At 49.7% G+C, this 19,331-nt stretch overlaps 1 protein-coding gene across 1 annotated transcript; it reads left to right on the top strand.

Moving 5' to 3' along the window:
* The first annotated feature begins 904 nt into the window (after positions 1-904).
* On the top strand, positions 905-18,697 carry FAM83D (family with sequence similarity 83 member D). Its single transcript, XM_081256772.1, has 4 exons — positions 905-1,424; positions 9,941-10,108; positions 14,227-14,351; positions 16,982-18,697. Exons 1-4 carry the CDS (start codon positions 948-950, stop codon positions 17,889-17,891), a joined length of 1,680 nt encoding a protein of 559 aa, XP_081112898.1. The 5' UTR covers positions 905-947; the 3' UTR covers positions 17,892-18,697.
* The last annotated feature ends 634 nt before the right edge of the window (positions 18,698-19,331 follow it).

The raw sequence follows: 19,331 nt of genomic DNA, 5'->3' as shown, positions 1-19,331 counted from the left end.
GGTTCGTGCCCCGGTCTGGGAAGATCCCACATGCCGCGGAGCGGCTAGGCCCGTGAGCCATGGCCGCTGAGCCTGCACGTCTGGAACCTGTGCTCCGCGACGGGAGAAGCCACAACAGTGAGAGGCCCGCGTAAAAAAAAAAAAAAAAAAAAAAAAAAGGTCCACATCAAAAAAAAAAAATCTTAAAAACAAAAGAAAACGATCAGGGGAGAGAAGAGAAAGCTACCTGAAGGTGTAATCAAAGGAGTGGCTATTATGACAGACCGGTATTTTTGAACGAACGAATGAATGATTTCAATGCTGGGGAGTGGCTGGCCTCACCCAAGCTCTGAGAGACCCGGAGAAGCACGGTCAGTGGGTCAGTGTGCCCCGAGCAGGTCCCAGCCTCTCCTCCCAGTTCACATTCCTGACCTCCCTGGGCCTTGTAGGGCCGCGCTGTGGGGCGGCCGGCAGGGGGAGCGCGAGGATGGCTGTGGTCGGGCTCTCTGGCTTCAGTTCGGGCTCCTAGCCTGCCCCACCGCCCGGGGTACCACGGCCACTCAGGCATGACATCCGCTCTCTAGTTGATCTTGATGAACTCGGCTCCCCGCAGGACCAGAGCAGGAACGCTACCTCGGAACAGGAACGTAGTCGCCAAGACTAAATTCCGCTGAGCAACCACAGAGCAAGAACGTGGTCTCGGCCGCAGTCCCGCGCCTCTGCGGAGGCGCTGGGTGGGGCAGGGCTGCGGGGCGGGGCCGGGCCGCGGGGCAGCCAATAGCACTTCAGGGGGCGGAGTCATAGAGGCGTGCACTGCTTCCGGACTCTGCCGTTACAACAAGGCAGCCAATGGGAGAGCCGGGGAGGGGCGGCGCGGCCAATGGCGCGGGCCGGTTAGATTCAAAGGTGCCTATAAAGCGTCCTGCACTCCCGTACTGGCCCGAGCCGGCTTGTGTCCGAGCGTTGCCATGTCCCTGCGGCCCGATGGCCTGGACGAACTTCCCGCAGCCTGCCTGTCACCGTGCGGGCCACCCAACCCGGGCGAGCTGTACAGCGAGGAGCGGCGCTTGGCGCTCGAGGAGCTGGTGGCGGGTGGCCCCGACGCTTTCGCGGCCTTCCTGCGACGCGAGCGCCTCGGCCGCTTCCTAAACCCCGAAGAGGTGCGCGCCATCCTAGGCGCGGTCGAGCGGCCCGGCGAGGAGGGCGCGGCAGCGGGGGCCGAGGACTCCTTCGGCTCGTCGCACGACTGCTCCTCCGGCACCTACTTCCCCGAGCAGTCGGACCTGGAGCCGCCGCTGCTGGAGCTCGGCTGGCCCTCTTTCTATAAGGGCGCCTACCGCGGGGCCACGCGCGTCGAGGCGCACTTCCAGCCCCGCGGCACGGGCGCCCGTGGCCCCTATGGCTGCAAGGACGCGCTGCGCCAGCAGCTCCGCTCGGCGCGAGAGGTGAGCGCCGCGGCCCGGCTCCTCGGGTCACCTCGGTCCCCGGTCGGGCGGGACACTCCCTTCAAAAATGGGAAACTGAGGTCTGCTAGGTGCGCGAGCCGGGTGGTCCCGGGGTCCCCCACTCGCCCCACTCTGCGTGTATACCCTCGGATCCCCGATCTCCTCCCTGGCCGCTCCTCGTGGCAGGGGAGAGTGGGAGGAGTCTCGGTCCCCAAGAATGCGGATTGTGCCCAAGTTCCAACTCCTAACATTCACATTCCGTGGGAGGGTGATCAGAAATCCTGCTAGTTCCAGCTTTCAGTTAAAACCACTTGTCAGACTGGCTGTCAGCCAACTCTAGATCCCACTTTCAGGAGCTTCTTAGGAGATGCAATACCTAAGAAGCGCATAACCTAGGGGAAAATTCCTGAAAGTTGTCCCCAGAGACAACTGCGGGGCATTAGGAATCTGTCATTGCTAGTCACCTGCACGTGTCTTTTGTTGTAGAAGGCAGATGCATACCAGAGTGGCAAAGTGAGCCCCGACCCTTTTTCCTCCTGCCGGCCTGGAGGGGAAGTTGCTCCTTCAGTGAATGGGTGGGGAAGGGAGTTTGCGTTTCCATAAGCTGGAAAAAAAGAATGCAGATACCCCTGCATTAAGTCATCTCTCTCTTCACAGTGCGTTTTGGTGCAGTTGTCTGACTCTCAGTGTGACAAGGTATTGGGGTGCAGTGGGAGGTTTTGTCTCTCTGCCAGCCAGGATGAGACTGCAGCAGGGTGCCGGGTACTAGGGGTCTGGGAGGAATAATGCGGCCCAGAAGATGGGAAGGGCGGGTAGGGTGTGGCAGCAGATACATTCCTCCAGAGCCATGATCAACTGCCACCTCGCTTGCTGACTGGCAGTGCCCAGCTTCCTGGCTGTCTGCCTGTGCCAGAGACATGGCAGGTAAAGCCCCAGGCCACGGTAAGACTTGGTAGGGCTCGTACCTGAGTGTGTCTGACTGTGGTTATGATATCTGTGCATCAAGGCAGTTGAAGTAGCCAAGAAGGGACAAGCCCTGACTTACCAGTGTCCCTGCGCCGGGTGCTCTTTGCCTGATGGTGGGGTTGCAATGGGTAGGGGGGTACAGTAGGCTAGTGCCTTGCCTTTGTGGAAGTAGGTGTGGGCTCCAGCTAGGCTATTATCAGTCCTGCGGTGCTTTGGGTGTGCTGAGGGTCCTTTTGATGCAACAGACACTTGTGGGTTCAGCGGGAAGATTGAAAAGATGGAAAAAGACACCATTTTAGGATAGGTGTGCATTCCCAACGATCACGTCTAGGGGGAGAACTTGGGCACTTGGAACTTGAGAAAAGTAATGAACGGGTCTCCATGAAAGAGAGAGGAATTGCCCTGTCCTCTTGCTTACATCCAATTTTTAGTGGTAGTGGAGGGGCACTGGAGCTAAGACCAGAGGGAAGACTGTCCATCAACTCATGCTGGTCTTAGAAGGGGCTCAAAGCTGATGCTCAGACACCTTTGTCTTGTAGGCATTCTGTAATGCATTCCTGGGTAGAACCTCCTGCCTTGCTCTGTGCCCTAGTCCAGCTACACACTTATATGTTCAAGATTCTGTATTTGGAACCTGGGCAGTTTTAACTGAGAAAGGTGGTACGTTACCTTTAAATCTGATGAGTATTTTCAGTGTCTCTGCCATATGCCAGATTGCTTGCTTATTCAGAGCCTACTGTGTATTGGACACTGTGCCCCAGGGGCTGGGGCCACAGGTGAAGGACCTGATCCTTGCTTGCACTTGAGAGTTGACGGTCTGCTGGCGGGAAGCAGTGAGGAAGTTGCTGCAGGCTGAAGAAAGAAAGCTTTAGGAGTGATGGTGACCTTGGAGCTGGGTCCAAGAGGGTGGGTGGGGCTTGCCAGACCAGAGGATAGGGACCGGCCGAGAAGTGTGAGAATACCTGGCATTTTGGGAGGCAGCCAAGTTCCTCACAGCTGGAGTAGAGTGTATGTGGGAGTTAATGGTAGGAGAGGAGGCTGAAGGGAAAGACTGACGCCAGACTGTTGAGGGCTTCGCACGCTACTGGAAGGAGCAGTGGGGAGCCATCGCAGGTTTAAAGGGAGGAGAGCAGCTGATCAGATTGGGGTTCCTGAGCAGTAAATGCTGGCGAGAGCAGGAAGGGGGGACGGGTTAGAGAGGGGTGAGACTGGAATAGAGGTGGTAGTAAGGAGGGGCTTAGGGATCTACACGTGAGAAGGGGGTCTGTGCTAAGTCAGTGCTGGGGCTCGGGCAGGGGGAGAATTTTAGGTAGAATTGACAGGACTTGGTCATTCGATGGACCGGAAGGGTAGTGAGGGAGAGGGCAGGAAAGTAGGCAAGGCCAAGGAGAAGGTAGAGGAAGAATTGAGTTTTTTTAGCTTGGGTGAGTGGTGATGCCACGAAATTAGAATACAGGAGAAGAATGAGGCTGAGGGTAGGGATGGGGAGATGAGTGGGATTTGAGACACGCTAAACTTGAGGTCTCAGACACCATCTCTTTTATGTTAAAAAAAACCAAAACCAAAACCCCAAAACATAATAATGCTTTCTCTGCCAGGCACTCTTCCAAGTAACCCTAAGGTAGGTGTGATTATTCGCTCCATTTTGCGGCTGATGAAACTGAGGCATAGAGAAGTTAAGTTGCCCCGAGGTCACACAGCCAGGGAATGACAGAGCCAGGACTCAAACCGAGGCACAGCATCTCTTAACCACTGTCAGCCACCACGCTCGGCCTTGTGCCATGTGGAGGTAAGGAGGCGTCACTGTCCCCAGGTGGACAGAGATCTATGGAGGAGACAGGTGTTAGAGAGCTAATGTGGTGGCTGGTCCAGTGCTGCTGCTCCAGGTAGAGGCGTGGGTTGTGTACACAGGAGTGGCTGTGTCACTCTGAATACATCCTTTGGAGTCCAGTACCTATGACGGCGAGGACTGTGGAGATGTAGGTCTCAGGCTGTTTCCGGATGAGATGAGAAGCCGTTCTGCATCTGTGTTCAGATGGCGAAAGCGCTTGACGGTGTGATGGAGCACTTTTAAAGGGTCAGTTTCTGTGCTAAGCCCTTTACCTGGACTCTCTCAGTTAACCACAATTAAGCCACAATTAAGAAGAGACCAGGCACAGAGACGGTAAGTAGCTTCCCCAAGATACAGTTAGTGTGGGACAGAGCTGGGCATGAGCCCGTCTGCCTGGCCCCTGAGCCCGGGCTCTCGACCACTCACCACTCCACAGGGCCCCCTGCCATGAGGGACGGTTGGTGCTTTGGTAGTTTTCAATAAGCTGGGGGGTTTTTAAGGGTTTCTTAAGATTTGAACTTTTAATTTCCATGTTGCATATTGAAGAAAAAGGAAAATGACGATGACAGGACTAGATCTCCCCTTGGCAGGAAGGAGACTGGACTGGTCAGGGTACAGGCACAAGAGGCCAGGCTCACTTGGTAAATGGTGGTGTCTGATCCTGGCTCTGCGGCCTCAGCGGATGGTTCTGGGATGGGTCCTCATCCAGGACTCATGTTGCTGTTTGAGCCGTTTAGGCTTGTAGGGCCTCTGGCACCGAATAGTGCTCGGTAGGTACAGCGGAGACCTCTCACGTGCACCTCTGATCATTTAGCAAGTGAGTTTGCCTGCCTATCTGCTCAGCGAGGACTTGTCCCAGGGTAGGTGGGACCAGGGCTGTGAACCTGCCACTTCTGCCGTTGGCTCAGTTGCTGGGCACCTTTCAAAGCGTGGGTCTGCTGCGTTGAGTGAGGTACAGCACCTAGAAACACACGATTTATGTACAGCGTGGCTTCTGAATACAAGCTGACTTGGTGCTCAGTTGAGCTTCACCAAAGCTGGAGGAAGTACTGTTTTGGACTTTTTTTTTTTTTTCTTCCCCTTTGGACTTCTTGAGAGCTGAGATGTTGGCTCTTAGGAGAATTTTGAGCTACACAGGATTTCCCCCTTACGCACGTACTCTAGAAGCTATCCCTGTACTACTGTATTTGTTGATGAGTCATTCATTTCTATGTCTCTGTTGCCATGTGAATCAGCGCTGGGCTGGGCTCTGGCCCCCACAGATCGAGTGGGAGTGGAGACCTTGCCTGGAAGTGCTGTGTGCCCTCACTTGGTGATGTGCTGTTGCCGAGGCTCTTGGGATATTCCTAGTGTCCGGATGGGAGCTCACAGACAAAGCTCACCCTCCCTGTTAGGAGGTCCTGCACTCTCCAGAGGCATCGCTTTTACCAGCTGCCCATTCCCCACGAGCTTTTGTTCCAAAGGGGCACTTATGCTATGACCTCACCCTTGGGCATCCTTTTGATAACCTGAGCATTTGTAAAAAGCTGTCATTGTGTTGGCAAAGAGTCCCGCCTCCTAGGAGGAGTAACAGCTGAGGAGTCTGTTGGAGGCCCCTGGTGTGCCCGTGGATGTATCCAAGTTAAGGCCCTCCTGGTCTTGCACAATCCTCCTCTGAGTTGCAGTTGAACCTGTGCAGTGTGAGCAGTTCCTATTCGGAACCCAGGGCGGGCTTTCTCAACCTCATCACTACTGACGTTTTGGACAGGATAACGCGCTTTGTTCTGAGGGGTTGTCCTGTGCATTGTAGGATGCTGAGTGGTATCCCTGGCCTCCACCCAGTGGATGCCAGAAGCACTGGCCCCCGCCAAAAAATAGTCATCACATTCAAAAATGTCTCCCCTGGGGAGGGGGTCAGGGGAAGAAGGAGTTACTGCTTTAATGGTTAGAGTTTCAGTTGGGGGTGATAAAAATGGTTTGGAAACAGATAGTGGTGAGGGCTGACGACATTGCAAATGTAATTAAGACCACTGAATTCTATGCTTAGGAATTGTTAAGATAGCAATATTATATATGTTATATATTTTACAATTTTAAAAAGCGTCCCCAGACATTGCCAAATGTCCTCTGAGGGGCAAAATTGCCCTTGGTTGAGAACCACTGTCCTAGGAAATCTCACCGATGCGTGAGATGCTGCCCACTAGACTAAGTGTGGCTGCTTTTTATCCCTTCCTTTTGGTTCTATGTGTCAGGTTAAGGATTTCGGAGTCTTTCACCATTTCATTTCTTTCTTCTTTTTAATTGTGGTAAAATATATGTAACAAAATTTAGCACTTTTTTAAAGTGTACAGATCAGTGGATTAAGGACATTCACCATCACCACATGCAACCATCACCACCATCCAGGTCCAGAACTTGTTCATCTTCCCAAGAGGAACCTCTGTTCCCACTGAACAGTAACTCCCCGTTCCCTCCTCTTCTCAGCCCCCAGCAACCACTGTTCTGTTTTCTGTCTGCCATTTCATTTCTTTATTCTTTTCACCTGGCATCCATTGGGCAGTAGAGAAGCTGCAGAATTATTCTCTGGTTCCTTTATGGATAAAGGATAAGTTCTCTCAGGAAGAAAAGTAGTAGGCCTACTGGCGTTTTTTAAAGTCCGAATGCAAATGATAGAACCTCTGGAGGGGAATCTGACAATATTCAGCAAAATTTCCATTGTATTTACCCATTGACCTAGCAGTTCCATGTCTGTGTATCTGTCCCAAAGATACACTGGCGAAAAATATGAATAGGCCTATGCAGTTGGCTATTTGTTGCAGCACTGATTATAACAGTAAAAGGCTGGAAGGGCGCAAACATCCGTCAGTGGCAGATTGGTGACGGATCCTTCTGCACAGTGGAGGGCCTAGCAGCTCTGAAAAGGGATGAGCACTAGCTCTGTTTCCTATGATTAAGTGTCTAGAACTGCAGTGACCAATGCGGCAGCCGTTGGCCACCTGTGGCTATTTAAATTTATGTGACTTAAAGGAAATTCATTAAAAAACTCATTTCCTCTATTGCACTAGTCATATTTTGAGTATTTAATCACTGCTTATGGCTAGTGGCGGCCATGTTGGACAGCGCAGATACAGAACCTCCACCATCTAAGAAGGTTCTGCTGGGACAGCACTGGTCTAGAACAACGCGTATCATACACTGCCTTTTACCTACAGGGGGGATATGAGCATATACATATACATATGTATACACACATACACACATATACGTACTCATTTAGTAACATAAATGAGTATGTGTACACATGCATACTTATTTATATTTTTTAAAAAGTGGGAGAAACCAAAAACTAGTTGAAGTTATCTTGGTGGGGAGGGCAGAAGGGAAGGGACAAGGACGGAAGCTAGGTGTCTCTGGATGTAGCTTGTTTTGTCGATTGGACTTGGGAGCCAGGCAGATGTTTTACATAATTATAAAAAAAAATAACTCACGATGATAAGCCCCTTCCCCCCGCAAAACGCCTCCTGATGCTTTCCCCTCCCTTTGAAAAAGCCCAGCCCGCCTGTGTACTTCATGCTGGAATAGTGCAGAGGAAATGTTGCTGTATGTGGCTGGTCCCTGCACCCCTGGGGCCATTGAAAAATTGGTTTACCCACCCCTGCCTTCCCAGAGGGGCCCCAGGCCACTCTCTGCAGATAGAGGCTCCATCGGCAATTTAATCTGATACTTAAATTCCTAATTTTATAACAGCCCATGAAACTTAGAGAAAACAACACGCACGAATGAATTTAGGTTTCGCTGTGGAAATTGACATTCTTTTTGTCTTTAAACCCTGAAGGTGATAACAAGATATTATTGAAAGAATTTATTTTATTTTAATTTTTAAAATTTATTTATTTATTTATATTTGGCTGCGTTGGGTCTTCGTTACTGCACGCAGGCCTTCTCTAGTTGCGGCGAGCGGGGACTACTCTTGGCTGCAGTGCACGGGCTTCTCATTGCGGTGGCTTCTCTTGTTGTGGAGCACGGGCTCTAGGTGCGCGGACCTCAGTAGTTGTGGCTCGCGGGCTCTAGAGCACAGGCTCCGTAGTTGTGGCGCACGGGCCCAGGTGCTCCGTGGCATGTGGGATCTTCCCAGACCAGGGCTCGAACCCGTGTCCCCTGCACTGGCAGGCGGATTCCTAACCACTGCGCCACCAGGGAAGCCCCTCTGCACTTCTTTGATACCCAAATACTTAAGGGGTAATGACTCTCGGGTACTGGCCTGAGTCCTCTGGGCCCACAGAGATGAATCAGTCCCGTTGAGGGGCCTCTGCTCTCATAGACCTGTAAGTCAGTCACCTTAACGTTCAGGAAAGGAGTTATTGTGATTGGAAGAGACTCATGTTTTTACTGATGAGGTTATGAGGAGGGCGGTACATTGCAGCTCCAGCCTGCGGAAGAGCTCCAAACCTTGGCTTCGGGGAGCGGTTTCCTAAGGTGACAGTCCTGGCTCTGACCTGATGCAGGGGCTTGTACGAGACCCGCATGTTTTGGTTCCCCTGCAGACCTGCCAGGAATTAGCTGACGGCCATGCTTTCAAACCTGCAGAGGGTGTGATTAGAGGCTTTGCTGCTGGAGCGGCCTCTCTTTAAGCAGGAAAGCCAGGAGCTGGGAGATGTTTCCCTGTGCTGAACTGTCTGGACGGCTTAAGCTCTGGACTGGTCAAGCGAATCAGTGAACAGATACCAGAGGGATCTCTTGTACTAGGCACTTGATGTGGCATAGTCATTTAATGCTCACGACAAATCTATTTTGCAGCAAAGGAAACAGACTTTCAAAGCAGCTGTAATCTACCCAAGGCCACGTGGCTGAGGTGGCCCTTAACTGTGGTCTGTGCTGAGTGGGGAAAATTGATTAGGAGGCACAAATGGAGCCAGGTCGTTGGGGAGCAGAAAGGACTGGTCCAAGCTGCAGGGCAGCATCCTTAGGACATATTTCCGTGCTCTTGTTGCGGGCTTGCGCTGCGGACAGATACCAGAGAGCTTCAGAGACCACCTTTTACAGAGGAGGGGCTGGCGCTCTGAAGCCATTTGGTTAGATCCTGACAGGTGGACGGAGCAGACGGCATGAAGAGGTGATGTGCAGTGACAGAGGCAGGAGGTGGGAGGATCGACTTGCCTGGCTCAGTCAGTTTCAAGCCGTGAGTTGGTGGTGGATGAGGTGGCCCTTTCTAGATGATAACAGAAAACCATATTATGATCCAAAATCAGACAATAAAATCAGACTTGGAGTCTGGTATACCCAGAAGGGGGACCTCAGAGAGACTCTAGGTGTTTACATACCTGTCTTACAGACATAGGCAACAAGTCACGTGTCTAAAATGATGGTGGGTTAGCCGCAGAACCTAGATATCTTGCTGGTCTGAGCTGAGCTTGTGAGACGGGGGTTTTAGTAAAGGAAGAGAGTTGAATGGAACAAGTTCATAGGAGATCAAAGTAGTGGATGAGAAATTTGCAGTGTGGAGGAGAGTGGCTGGGTCAAGTCCAGATTTGTAGCGTACAGTGGCCTGAGCGTCTTTGGAGACGAACAAGAGTCCACGGTGAGAAGAAAACTAATACCGCAGAAGGAGAAGGAAGGAAGGGTATTGTAGGACAGGGATCCTTTCCCAGCTCTGAGACGGGGTCCAGAGTCCGGACAACGAGCTGTAAGGTGGTGTCCTTGTGGGTTGACCGCTGGCTCTTCTCTCTGCCCCACGCCCTAGGTGATTGCAGTGGTTATGGATGTTTTCACGGACATCGACATCTTCCGAGACCTGCAGGAAATCTGTCGGAAACAGGGAGTTGCTGTCTACATCCTTCTGGACCAGGCCCTGCTCTCTCAGTTTTTGGATATGTGCATGGATATCAAAGTTCATCCTGAAGAGGAAAAGGTTTGTGTTACACTGTTTCTAGTTTCACCACAATCAGCAAATAATGACTGAGCATCCGTGATCTCCCCATTGGTGGTGGTCTCCCCGTTGTAAGGGAGGGACCTGAGGCCGTGAGAAAAGTCTTTTGCCTGAAGCCTCACAGGAAAGAAAGACAGAGTCAGGTTCAGACCTTGGCCTCTCCCTCACATCACACTGCCTCTTTTTTTTTTTTTTTTTTTTGCGGTACACGGGCCTCTCACTGTTGTGGCCTCTCCTGTTGTGGAGCACAGGCTCCGAACGCGCAGGCTTAGCGACCATGGCTCACGGGCCCAGCCGCTCCGCGGCATGTGGGATCTTCCCAGACCAGGGCACGATCCCGTGTCCCCTGCATCGGCAGGCGGACTCTCAACCACCGCGCCACCAGGGAAGCCCCACACTGCCTCTTAATGGGGAGCTTGCCTGTTGATGGCAAGATGCTGCCTTGGAAGCTGCTGCTTTTGACTGCAGCACTGGTAGGCTCCAATTTTAATTGTAAGGACCACTGTTTACGGAGCCCTGCTGTGTCCTTGGCACTGTCCTAGGCTCTTGACAATGTTACGCAACTTAAACCCTCACAGCAGCCCCATCAGGTGAGTGGCGTTATACCTGTGTTTCATATTGGGAAGTAGTGACACCGAGAGCCCAGTGTCTACAGCTAGAAAGTAGTGGGATGGAGTTTCCCCATCTGTCGGCCTGCCTGCAGCCCCAGTGTTCTTAAGTCACTGTCACATGCTGCCTCTCGTTTCTCATTATTATAAAATTAGGCTTTTTATGTCCTTTGCTCTGACCATGAAAGTAATTTGAGCTTAAGTATTTAAATGTAAGGTTATGTAACTTAGCAAGCTTGTTCTCTTTAGTAGAAAGAGGCAAGAAAAATAGTCATTTATTATACCATTCACTTCTTAAAGATTAAGCAACTTAAGAGCTTCAGAACTTAATTCATCAACTTGGTTCATCACCTTAATTCATCAGCTTAGTTTCTCACCTATGTGAGCACCTACTCTGAGCTACTCATTGTTCCAGGTACTGGAAACAAAGCGGTGAGCAAAGTGAATGAAGTGGTTGGACTTTGGTTCTATAGGCTACCGCGTAGGGGACATGAACTTACTGCCTTGTTATTATCAAACAATTTGGTTTACACAATTTTGACTGTTTAACTTCTCTTGAGAACTCTTGTTTGTTGTTCTCCCTCAAGAGGAAACAGGATTGGGTTTAATTAGGTAGCTACTAACTTGTCACTAGTGCTTCAAAGCAAATCCATGATGGAGGTAAGGCTTGGAGCTTGGAGACAGAATGAAACAGTCAGGTCAAGCCCTGTGACCTGACAGTCAATTTAAAAATGTGTCAGGTGGACCCAAGGGAAATGCAAGTCAGGCCTGGAAAGCGCATCGTCATCTAACCAGGTGTTTAGTCCATGCCTGCTCTGCCGCAGAGCCTGGTGAAGAAATTGAAGGTGTCAGTGTTTAATTTCAAGGTGCTCTTGCTGTAACGGACGGAGGCTGTGTGTGGGCAGCAGGAAGATCACAGAATAGCCCGGCCACGCCTTTGATCAAGTGACTGGCTCTGATTCATCCACTCAGCAGAAATCTAGGAGTATTTGCTGACTCAGTTGCCTGCTGAGTTGGTTGCTGCCTTCGTGGGTGTCTGGATCCTCTAGGAAGAGTCAAAAGGAGATCTGTCTTTTTGGCCTCACCCATGTTCATCATGTCTTAACTTCTTCTTCGGGAAGCACCACTTTGCCAGTGGCTTCTCTCACCAGGGCCTGTGTGTGCTGGTGAATCTGCCCCTCACCGGAAGAAGTAGGGGTGACTTCTTCTGCCCTGGTGCTGTGGCTGGTCCAGAATGTTGGGTGTCCTGCCTGCAGGAGCTTGGTCACACATTTGTGTGCAGGCACTCAAAAGTGCTTTGATTGTAAATCAACTATACTCCAATGTAAAATAAAAATTTTTTTTAATTAAAAAAAAAAAGTGCCTTGACCACAATCACAGAGGCCTACATAGCATTCAGGTAAGTTCCAAAGGGAAAGATGCACAAAACCACACTGAAATCTGCCCACAGTGATATTCTTTATGCTTGTTATTATATGTTGACCCTTTGAAGCTCTGCTCAGGGATCGCCCGGGAAGCCCTCCCCTGCCAGCTCCATGTGCACCTCTATGGAAGGTTCTAGGTTTTTTGTCTGTTTGTTTTAATTTTCATTTTGAAATAATTTGATATACAAAGGAGTTAGAAAAATAATATAAGGCATCCCTGAATACTCTTTGCCCAAATTTTCTAAATGTTTACATCTTACAAACCTCAGTACAAATTTCAAAATCAGGAAATAAACTTGATATAGTACTATTATCTACTCTGTAGACATGATAAATTTCACTCATCATTCCATGAATGCTGATTTTCTTATCCAAGATCCAATCTGGGACCATATCTTGCATTTGGTTGTCATTTCTCCTTAGCTTCCTCTCATCTGGAGCTGTTCCTCTCTTTCTTTGTCTTTTAGAGTCTTGATGCTTTTGAAGAATACTAGCCAGTTTTCTGTAGAATTTGGGTTTACCTGATGTTTCCCCATGGTTAAATTCATATTACGCATTTTGGTAAGAATATTGCAGAAACAGTGTTATGCTATGCCCTAATTTTTTTGTTTTGCCTTTTGTTTTTCTTTTGAAGTAACGATAGATTCACAGAAGTTGCAAAGATAGTACATAGAGGTTTCCATGTATCCTTCATCCAGTTTCCCCCAATAGTTATACCTTATGTAACTTACAGCACAGTATCAGAACCTGGAAATTGACATGGGTACCATGTGTGTCTATTGTTTCGTGCCATTTTATCACATGTATACATATGTGTACCCACCACTGCCAGCAGAATACAGAGCTATTCAGTCACCACAAAGATCTCCCTCATGCTACATCTTTATAGTCACATCCACTCCCCTCTCCGTGCCCTCTCCTGCATCTTTCACCCCTTGCAACCACTAATTTGTTCCCCATCTCTGTAATTTTGTCATTTAGAGAATGTTATGTAAATGCAATTATGCAGTGTGTGAGCTTTAGAGGCTGGCTTTTTTTCACGCCCTTGAGATCTGTCCAAACTGTGTGTATCAATAGATTGTTCCTTTTCATTGCTGAACTGTATCATGTGGTATGGTTGAACCATAGTTTGTTTAACCATTCACCCACTGAAGGACATTAGGGTAGTTTCCAGTTTTTTACTGTTATGAATAAAGTTGCTATGAATATTTGTGTACAGGGTTTTGTGTAGATGTAGGTTTTCACTTCTTTGGATGTTGTTATGTCTTGCTATAGTGTTTAATCATTACTTGTCAAAAATATTTATTTATTTATTTATTTATTTATTTATTTATGGCTGCATTGGATCTTTGTTGCTGCGCATGGGCTTTCTCTAGTTGCAGAAAGGGAGGGCTACTCTTCGTTGCGGTGTGTGCGCTTCTCACCGCGGTGGCTTCTCTTGTTGCGGAGCACCAGCTCTAGGTGTGCGGGCTTCAGTAGTTGTGGCACGGGGGCTCAGTAGTTGTGGCGCACGGGCTAAGTTGCTCCGCAGCATGTAGGATCTTCCCGGACCAGGGACCGAACCCATGTCCCCTGCACTGACAGGCGGATTCTTAACCACTGCTCCACCAGGGGAGTCCTGGGCTATTATTTATTAGCAATGCTATTAAACTAAACAGGAGGAGAAACATCAGCTTAGCTTCTTTAAACCTTTGTGAAAATGGTATCTATCACTGGCATGTTTTCTTTGATGATTTTATCCCCCCACATTTTGTTTCAAAGTCATTTCTTGGATTCTATTGTTTAGTGTCTCCAAAAACTGAATCTTACAGAGTATGTGTCCACATGAACCGAAGGTCTCAAACATAAGTATGCATGCATGCAAGAAGATGAACTAAATGTTAAGTAGCATTACCTGAGTCCTGAGAATCATCTGGCTTGCGTGCTGTGGGCGTTGTTCCCGAATGGTGACCGTGAACCCCTGATCTGCTAGTAAGCTTGTTGGCTTGGAAACTGTAAACTAAGGCTTCTTTAATCACGTGCTCACTGGATCATTCATTTCTTCTTCTCCCACTCCCCTCACCAACAGCTGATGACAGTTCGGACGATTACAGGAAACATTTACTATGCAAGGTCAGGAACTAAAATTGTCGGGAAGGTTCATGAGAAGTTCACACTGATTGATGGCGTTCGTGTGGCTACAGGCTCCTACAGGTGAGCTCCTGACTCGTCCATGCTCATTAACCTAAACTTCTCAGAGGAAGTGTGCTATATAAAGGTAAAAGCTGCTTTTTCCTCTCCATGTGAGCCCTTATGGGCAAGCCTTCTGCTATGTGTGCATCTGTGTGTGTGAGCCTGTTAATCAAAGCCTCCTCCTCTGGAAGGTGGTCGGGCTGGGATCCCCTCCTCTGCCTCGTGGTGCACAAACCTAAAGTACAGAGGTTGAAACTTGCCTGGAGACCCAACAGTGAGGGAGTCCTAGATTCAGGGCTCAGCCAGGACTGCAGTGGATGAATTGGGGGTTAAGAGAGACAGGAACCGTCTCAACTCCTGTTCCTTGGGGCCTTTGACCCCCCTCGTCCCTGCCCACTTGAAGGGAAGGGCAGTTGCAGGCATCAGCCTCAGGGCAGAGGGCACGGCTGAAGCTGCCCCCTTACTTTAATCCTTCACCTTGCTTCAAGCCTTGTGATTTGGTGCTTTAGTCTAGAGAGTACTGATCCATGCTTCTGGCTCCACCTTTGAGGTCTCAACGTTGGCACGGCATCTGAGGGTAGAGAGCAGGGAAGTTGAATGGAGGGTGGAGACAAAGAGTGGTAAACATCAATCTCCAGAGGTTAAGATACACCATTTTTACTTAGGTCTCTCTGATGGTGGTGTGTTCTGCCACCCCTGTGTTAGACTCTGAGGTTATACGTGAAGTGTGTCTCTACAGTTTAAAAAAGAAAAACGGGGACTTCCCTGGCGGTCCAGTGGTTAAGACTCCGCACTTGCCCTGCAGGGATCATGGGTTTGATCCCTGGTTGGGGAGCTAAGATCCTGCATGCTGCACGGCCCCCCCCCCACCCCCGCAAAAAAGAGGGATAGAAAAACGTATTTTTGAAGAAGCACGCATCCCTGAGTGATAACTATGTGTCAGCCCTGGGTTCTCCTGTTGCGGAGCACAGGCTCCGGACGCACAGGCTCAGCGGCCATGGCTCACAGGCCCAGCCACTGTGTGGCATGTGGGATCTTCCCGGACTGGGGCACGAACCTGTGTCCCCTGCATCGGCAGGCGGACTCTCAACCACTGCGCCACCAGGGAAGCCCCAGAAAAACCTATTTTTGAAGAAGCACCCATCCCTGAGTGATAACTATGTGTCAGCCCTGGCTAAAGGTGGGTGTGCAAAGGCTTGTGCAAGATGAGGCCAGCAGATCAAGGAACTCTTGGTGTCTTTCTTTTCCAACAGTACTGTCATTGCTTGGAACAAAATTTGAACTCTTCTTGGAGACTTTCTTTCATAAGATGTTTGGGAATAACAGAAGGAAACTAGATTTTCACCCAAAGTAGGGTTTATCTGTATTACCCAGACTTAGCTGCAAATGGTTTTTTGGCTGTTCTAAAATATAAAATATAAAAATTACCCCCTACAAATGAAATATGCTACCATTGAGGATGAGGATGAGGATGGCTTCTATTTGTTGAGGACATTGTAAAATCCTGGTGTTAGGTGTCCTGTTTACGTGATTTCACTGAGGGTTTCTTTCTTCTCAGGCTCTGAAGGCAGCTGTCAAGGTGAATTTGCATTAGCCTAGGTTCTTGGTTGCAAGAGACAGAGTTGCTACTATGTTTCATGATTTCTTATGTAAAACACCCTACTCCTGATACGAATTTCTGTATCAGTGCGGTGACTTCAAGTGCAGAAAGCTAACTCAACCTACTGTATGCAAAACGGAATTTACTGGCTCACGTAACTTGAAAGTGTAGAAAGGGACCGTTTGTTTTCAGCTCACCTTGACGTAGGGGCCATGCATTCATCACAACGCTGTCTCCTGGTTCTGCTTTTCTCTAGTTGATCTTTATTCTCTGTCAGGCTCTCCATTTGCAGGCAAAGATCCAGGCTTCCTCACGTGGCCTTCAGTAGCTGTTTCTCAAAGAGGGAGACTTTCTTTCTCTCTGCACTGGTATCAGTCCTTGCAAAATTCCCTGGCTCTCGCTAGCTCACATGCCCACCCTGCCTAGGTCCCCGCATCCCAGGGGATAGGATACTCCGGCCAGCCTGGCTCACCTGCCCACCCCTGTTGTGACTGGAGAGGGTGCATACATGAAGCTATCTGAGCTGGGAGGGGGCAGGGTTCTGTTACCCTGGGAAGGAGGAGGTACGCTGGACAGGTGGGGGCGCATGGCCACTTGTCAGCTCTAAACGTGTGTGGAGCAACAGTGTCATCGTTAGAATGACAGTCCTGTCTCCCTTTGTGAAAACGGCAGCATGGAGGGGGGACCGGGGCCCAGTCTAGGCTCTGCCACCAGCTTCCCCATGTGATGTCGCTAGGCACCTTCCTCGCTTCTCCTGGTAAGGGCGCTGGCCTAAGTGCTTTAGGAGCCCTTTCTAGTTTTTAGCAACTCTGAGGCTGAGGAGCGTAAATTTTAGCCTGTTGGTTGAACAGTGGCCTTTTTACTCTTGTGTTAACGCATTCCTAGGTTATGTACCGTGTTAAGGCAACTTGCATTCACACGACATGGTAGGTGTGCTGTCATCAGAGTTGTGACTTATGTCTCAGGATATCTGGGCTTTATATTCAGGTTGACCATAAGTAAATGAAGATCGCTCATCCTTACCAGCTTCTGTTTGTTTTTAATCCTCAAGTTTTACGTGGACGGATGGCCAATTAAACAGCAGCAACCTGGTCATTCTGTCCGGCCAAGTGGTTGAACATTTTGACCTGGAGTTCCGAATCCTGTACGCACAGTCGAAGCCCATCAGCTCCAAACTCCTGTCCAGCTTCCGGATCAGCGGTAGGTTTGACCATCTCATCGACCAGAAACCACTGTGCAAGGAGCTCACGCTGGGCAACCTGCTGCGGCTACGGCTGGCCAGGCTCTCGAGCAGCCCCAGGAAGGCCGAGCCGGGCTGTGAGGAGGGCCAGGCAGAGGCCGGGTGCGAGGACTCTGAGGCCTCCACCATCAGTGAGGAGGGCTGCTTCAGCAGCCGCAGAGACAGGCAGGAGGGCGGGAGGGTGACCGATGCCACCACTCAGACGGAGCCAGGAGAGGAGATGCCCGCCGTGAGCGTGAGCGACGTGGGGACACAAGCCAGCATGGCCACGGCGTGCACTGGCACCCAGACTGACATGGACGAGAATGTTCTCTTTCTGGGAACCCAGGCTAAAGAGGGGTCAGCAGTATCAAAGATGTCTGTGTCGCGATCCTCCAGTGTGAGGTCTTCCACCTCTCTGTCCTCCCAAGGCTCTGCGGCCAGCTCCGTCGGCTCCCAGACTTCCCTCAGAGCCAATGACGTCGTCACACCTGGACACCCCAAGTACTGGAGCACCCCCCACTTGGATCTGTGCTCTAGGGACTCATTCAGAATGTTGAATGAAGAGCGGCAGTTTCACTTTGCCGGAATCAGGTCCCGGCTCAACCATGCGCTGGCCATGCTTTCAAGGAGAACGTTCCTTACTGAAAACTACCTCAGTTTTAATTCTGGAAGTTTTGCCAGATCATCAGCTAATTTGCTGGCTGTTAGAGAAATCACGCTTTATCCCTCCTCTCAGTGACTGCTCCACACGTTCAGGGCGCCTGGCTTCCCCCGGGCTTGCAGTAGACATCGTCGGAGCATCCCGCTTTATAGAATGTCTCCTGTCCTAACTGCCTTTCTTTCACCCTGATTTTCTTTGAACTCTGTAAACCGCACATTATTTTACATGCTTTATTTATTTTTTTGTTCTTATCATGTATAAGCCAGGTCTTGGTTTTATGGTTTCAACACTATGGGTACAGTTTCTTTGCACAATTTTAATACTGATCTCTCTTCAAGAGAATGTTTCAGGGTTCTCAGGTAATTCAGATAAGAGATAAAATATGTGTTGCATTTTTCTAGGTTTGTAAGCCCTATTGTTTTCGAGGTTTGGAACGCTAGTTTTCATGATCAAAACCCTGTTTAGGAAAAAACTCAAAACCGTTTCTTGGGCTTCCCTGGTGGCGCAGTGGTTGGGAGTCCACCTGCCGATGCGGGGGATGTGGGTTCGTGCCCCGGTCCGGGAGGATCCCACATGCCGCGGAGCGGCTGGGCCCGTGAGCCATGGCTGCTGAGCCTGCACGTCCGGAGCCTGTGCTCCGCAGCGGGAGAGGCCACAGCAGTGAGAGGCCCGCGTACCGCAAAAACAAAACAAAACAAAAAACCCCCACTCTATTTCTTAAGTGTTTATCTCTCCTTTAGGATATCTGTGTTCTTAGCATTAAACAGATGTAAACAACTCTTGTTTGGTGGTTGCTCATGTCCCTTTTTTTGTTTTTTTCTTCTCTCTGGCACTTTTCTGTTTAACTGTAGGAGTGTCTTACAAGTCAATGCACCTAATATCTATTTGTGCAGTTTTGTTTGTTTTTTTTTTAAATAGTCTTGGGGTGGAGGAGTAGGTGATCCAAATTATAAAAGAGAAAATATCTGTTTAGATGGGGGGCTTCCCTGGTGGCTCAGTGGTTAGGAATCCGCCTGCCAATGCAGGGGACGCGGGTTCTAGCCCTGGTCCGGGAAGATCCCACATGCCGCGGAGCAACTAAGCCCGTGCACCACAACTACTGAGCCTGCGCTCTAGAGCCCGCCAGCCACAACTACTGAAGTCTGCGTGCCTAGAGCCCGTGCTCCACAAGAGAAACCACGACAATGAGAAGCCCGCGCACCGCAACGAAGAGCAGCCCCCTCTCACCGCAACTAGAGAAAGCCCGCGCACAGCAACGAAGACCCAACAGACATAAATTAAAAAAAAAATAATAATAATAATAAAAAGATGACAGAAAACAAGTGTCAGGGTCATGCCTTCCTTAGCGATATGAATATTGATGTCCCTAGCTCTATAGTTTGAATGAGGAAACTTGCCAGAAATCACAGGTTTCTTCATGTGCTCTAGCTTGTCTTTTTCAAAGAAAAAGCTTGAGCTATTTAGACAAGGACCTTAGTTCTGTTCTTCTCTGCCAGAGAAGGAGGCCTCAGTGTTCAT

The sequence above is a fragment of the Mesoplodon bidens genome (assembly GCF_964165515.1).
Source record: "Mesoplodon bidens genome assembly, chromosome: 15".
Classification (NCBI taxonomy): Eukaryota; Metazoa; Chordata; class Mammalia; order Artiodactyla; family Ziphiidae; genus Mesoplodon; species Mesoplodon bidens.
This window is presented reverse-complemented; position numbering and strand designations above follow the sequence as displayed.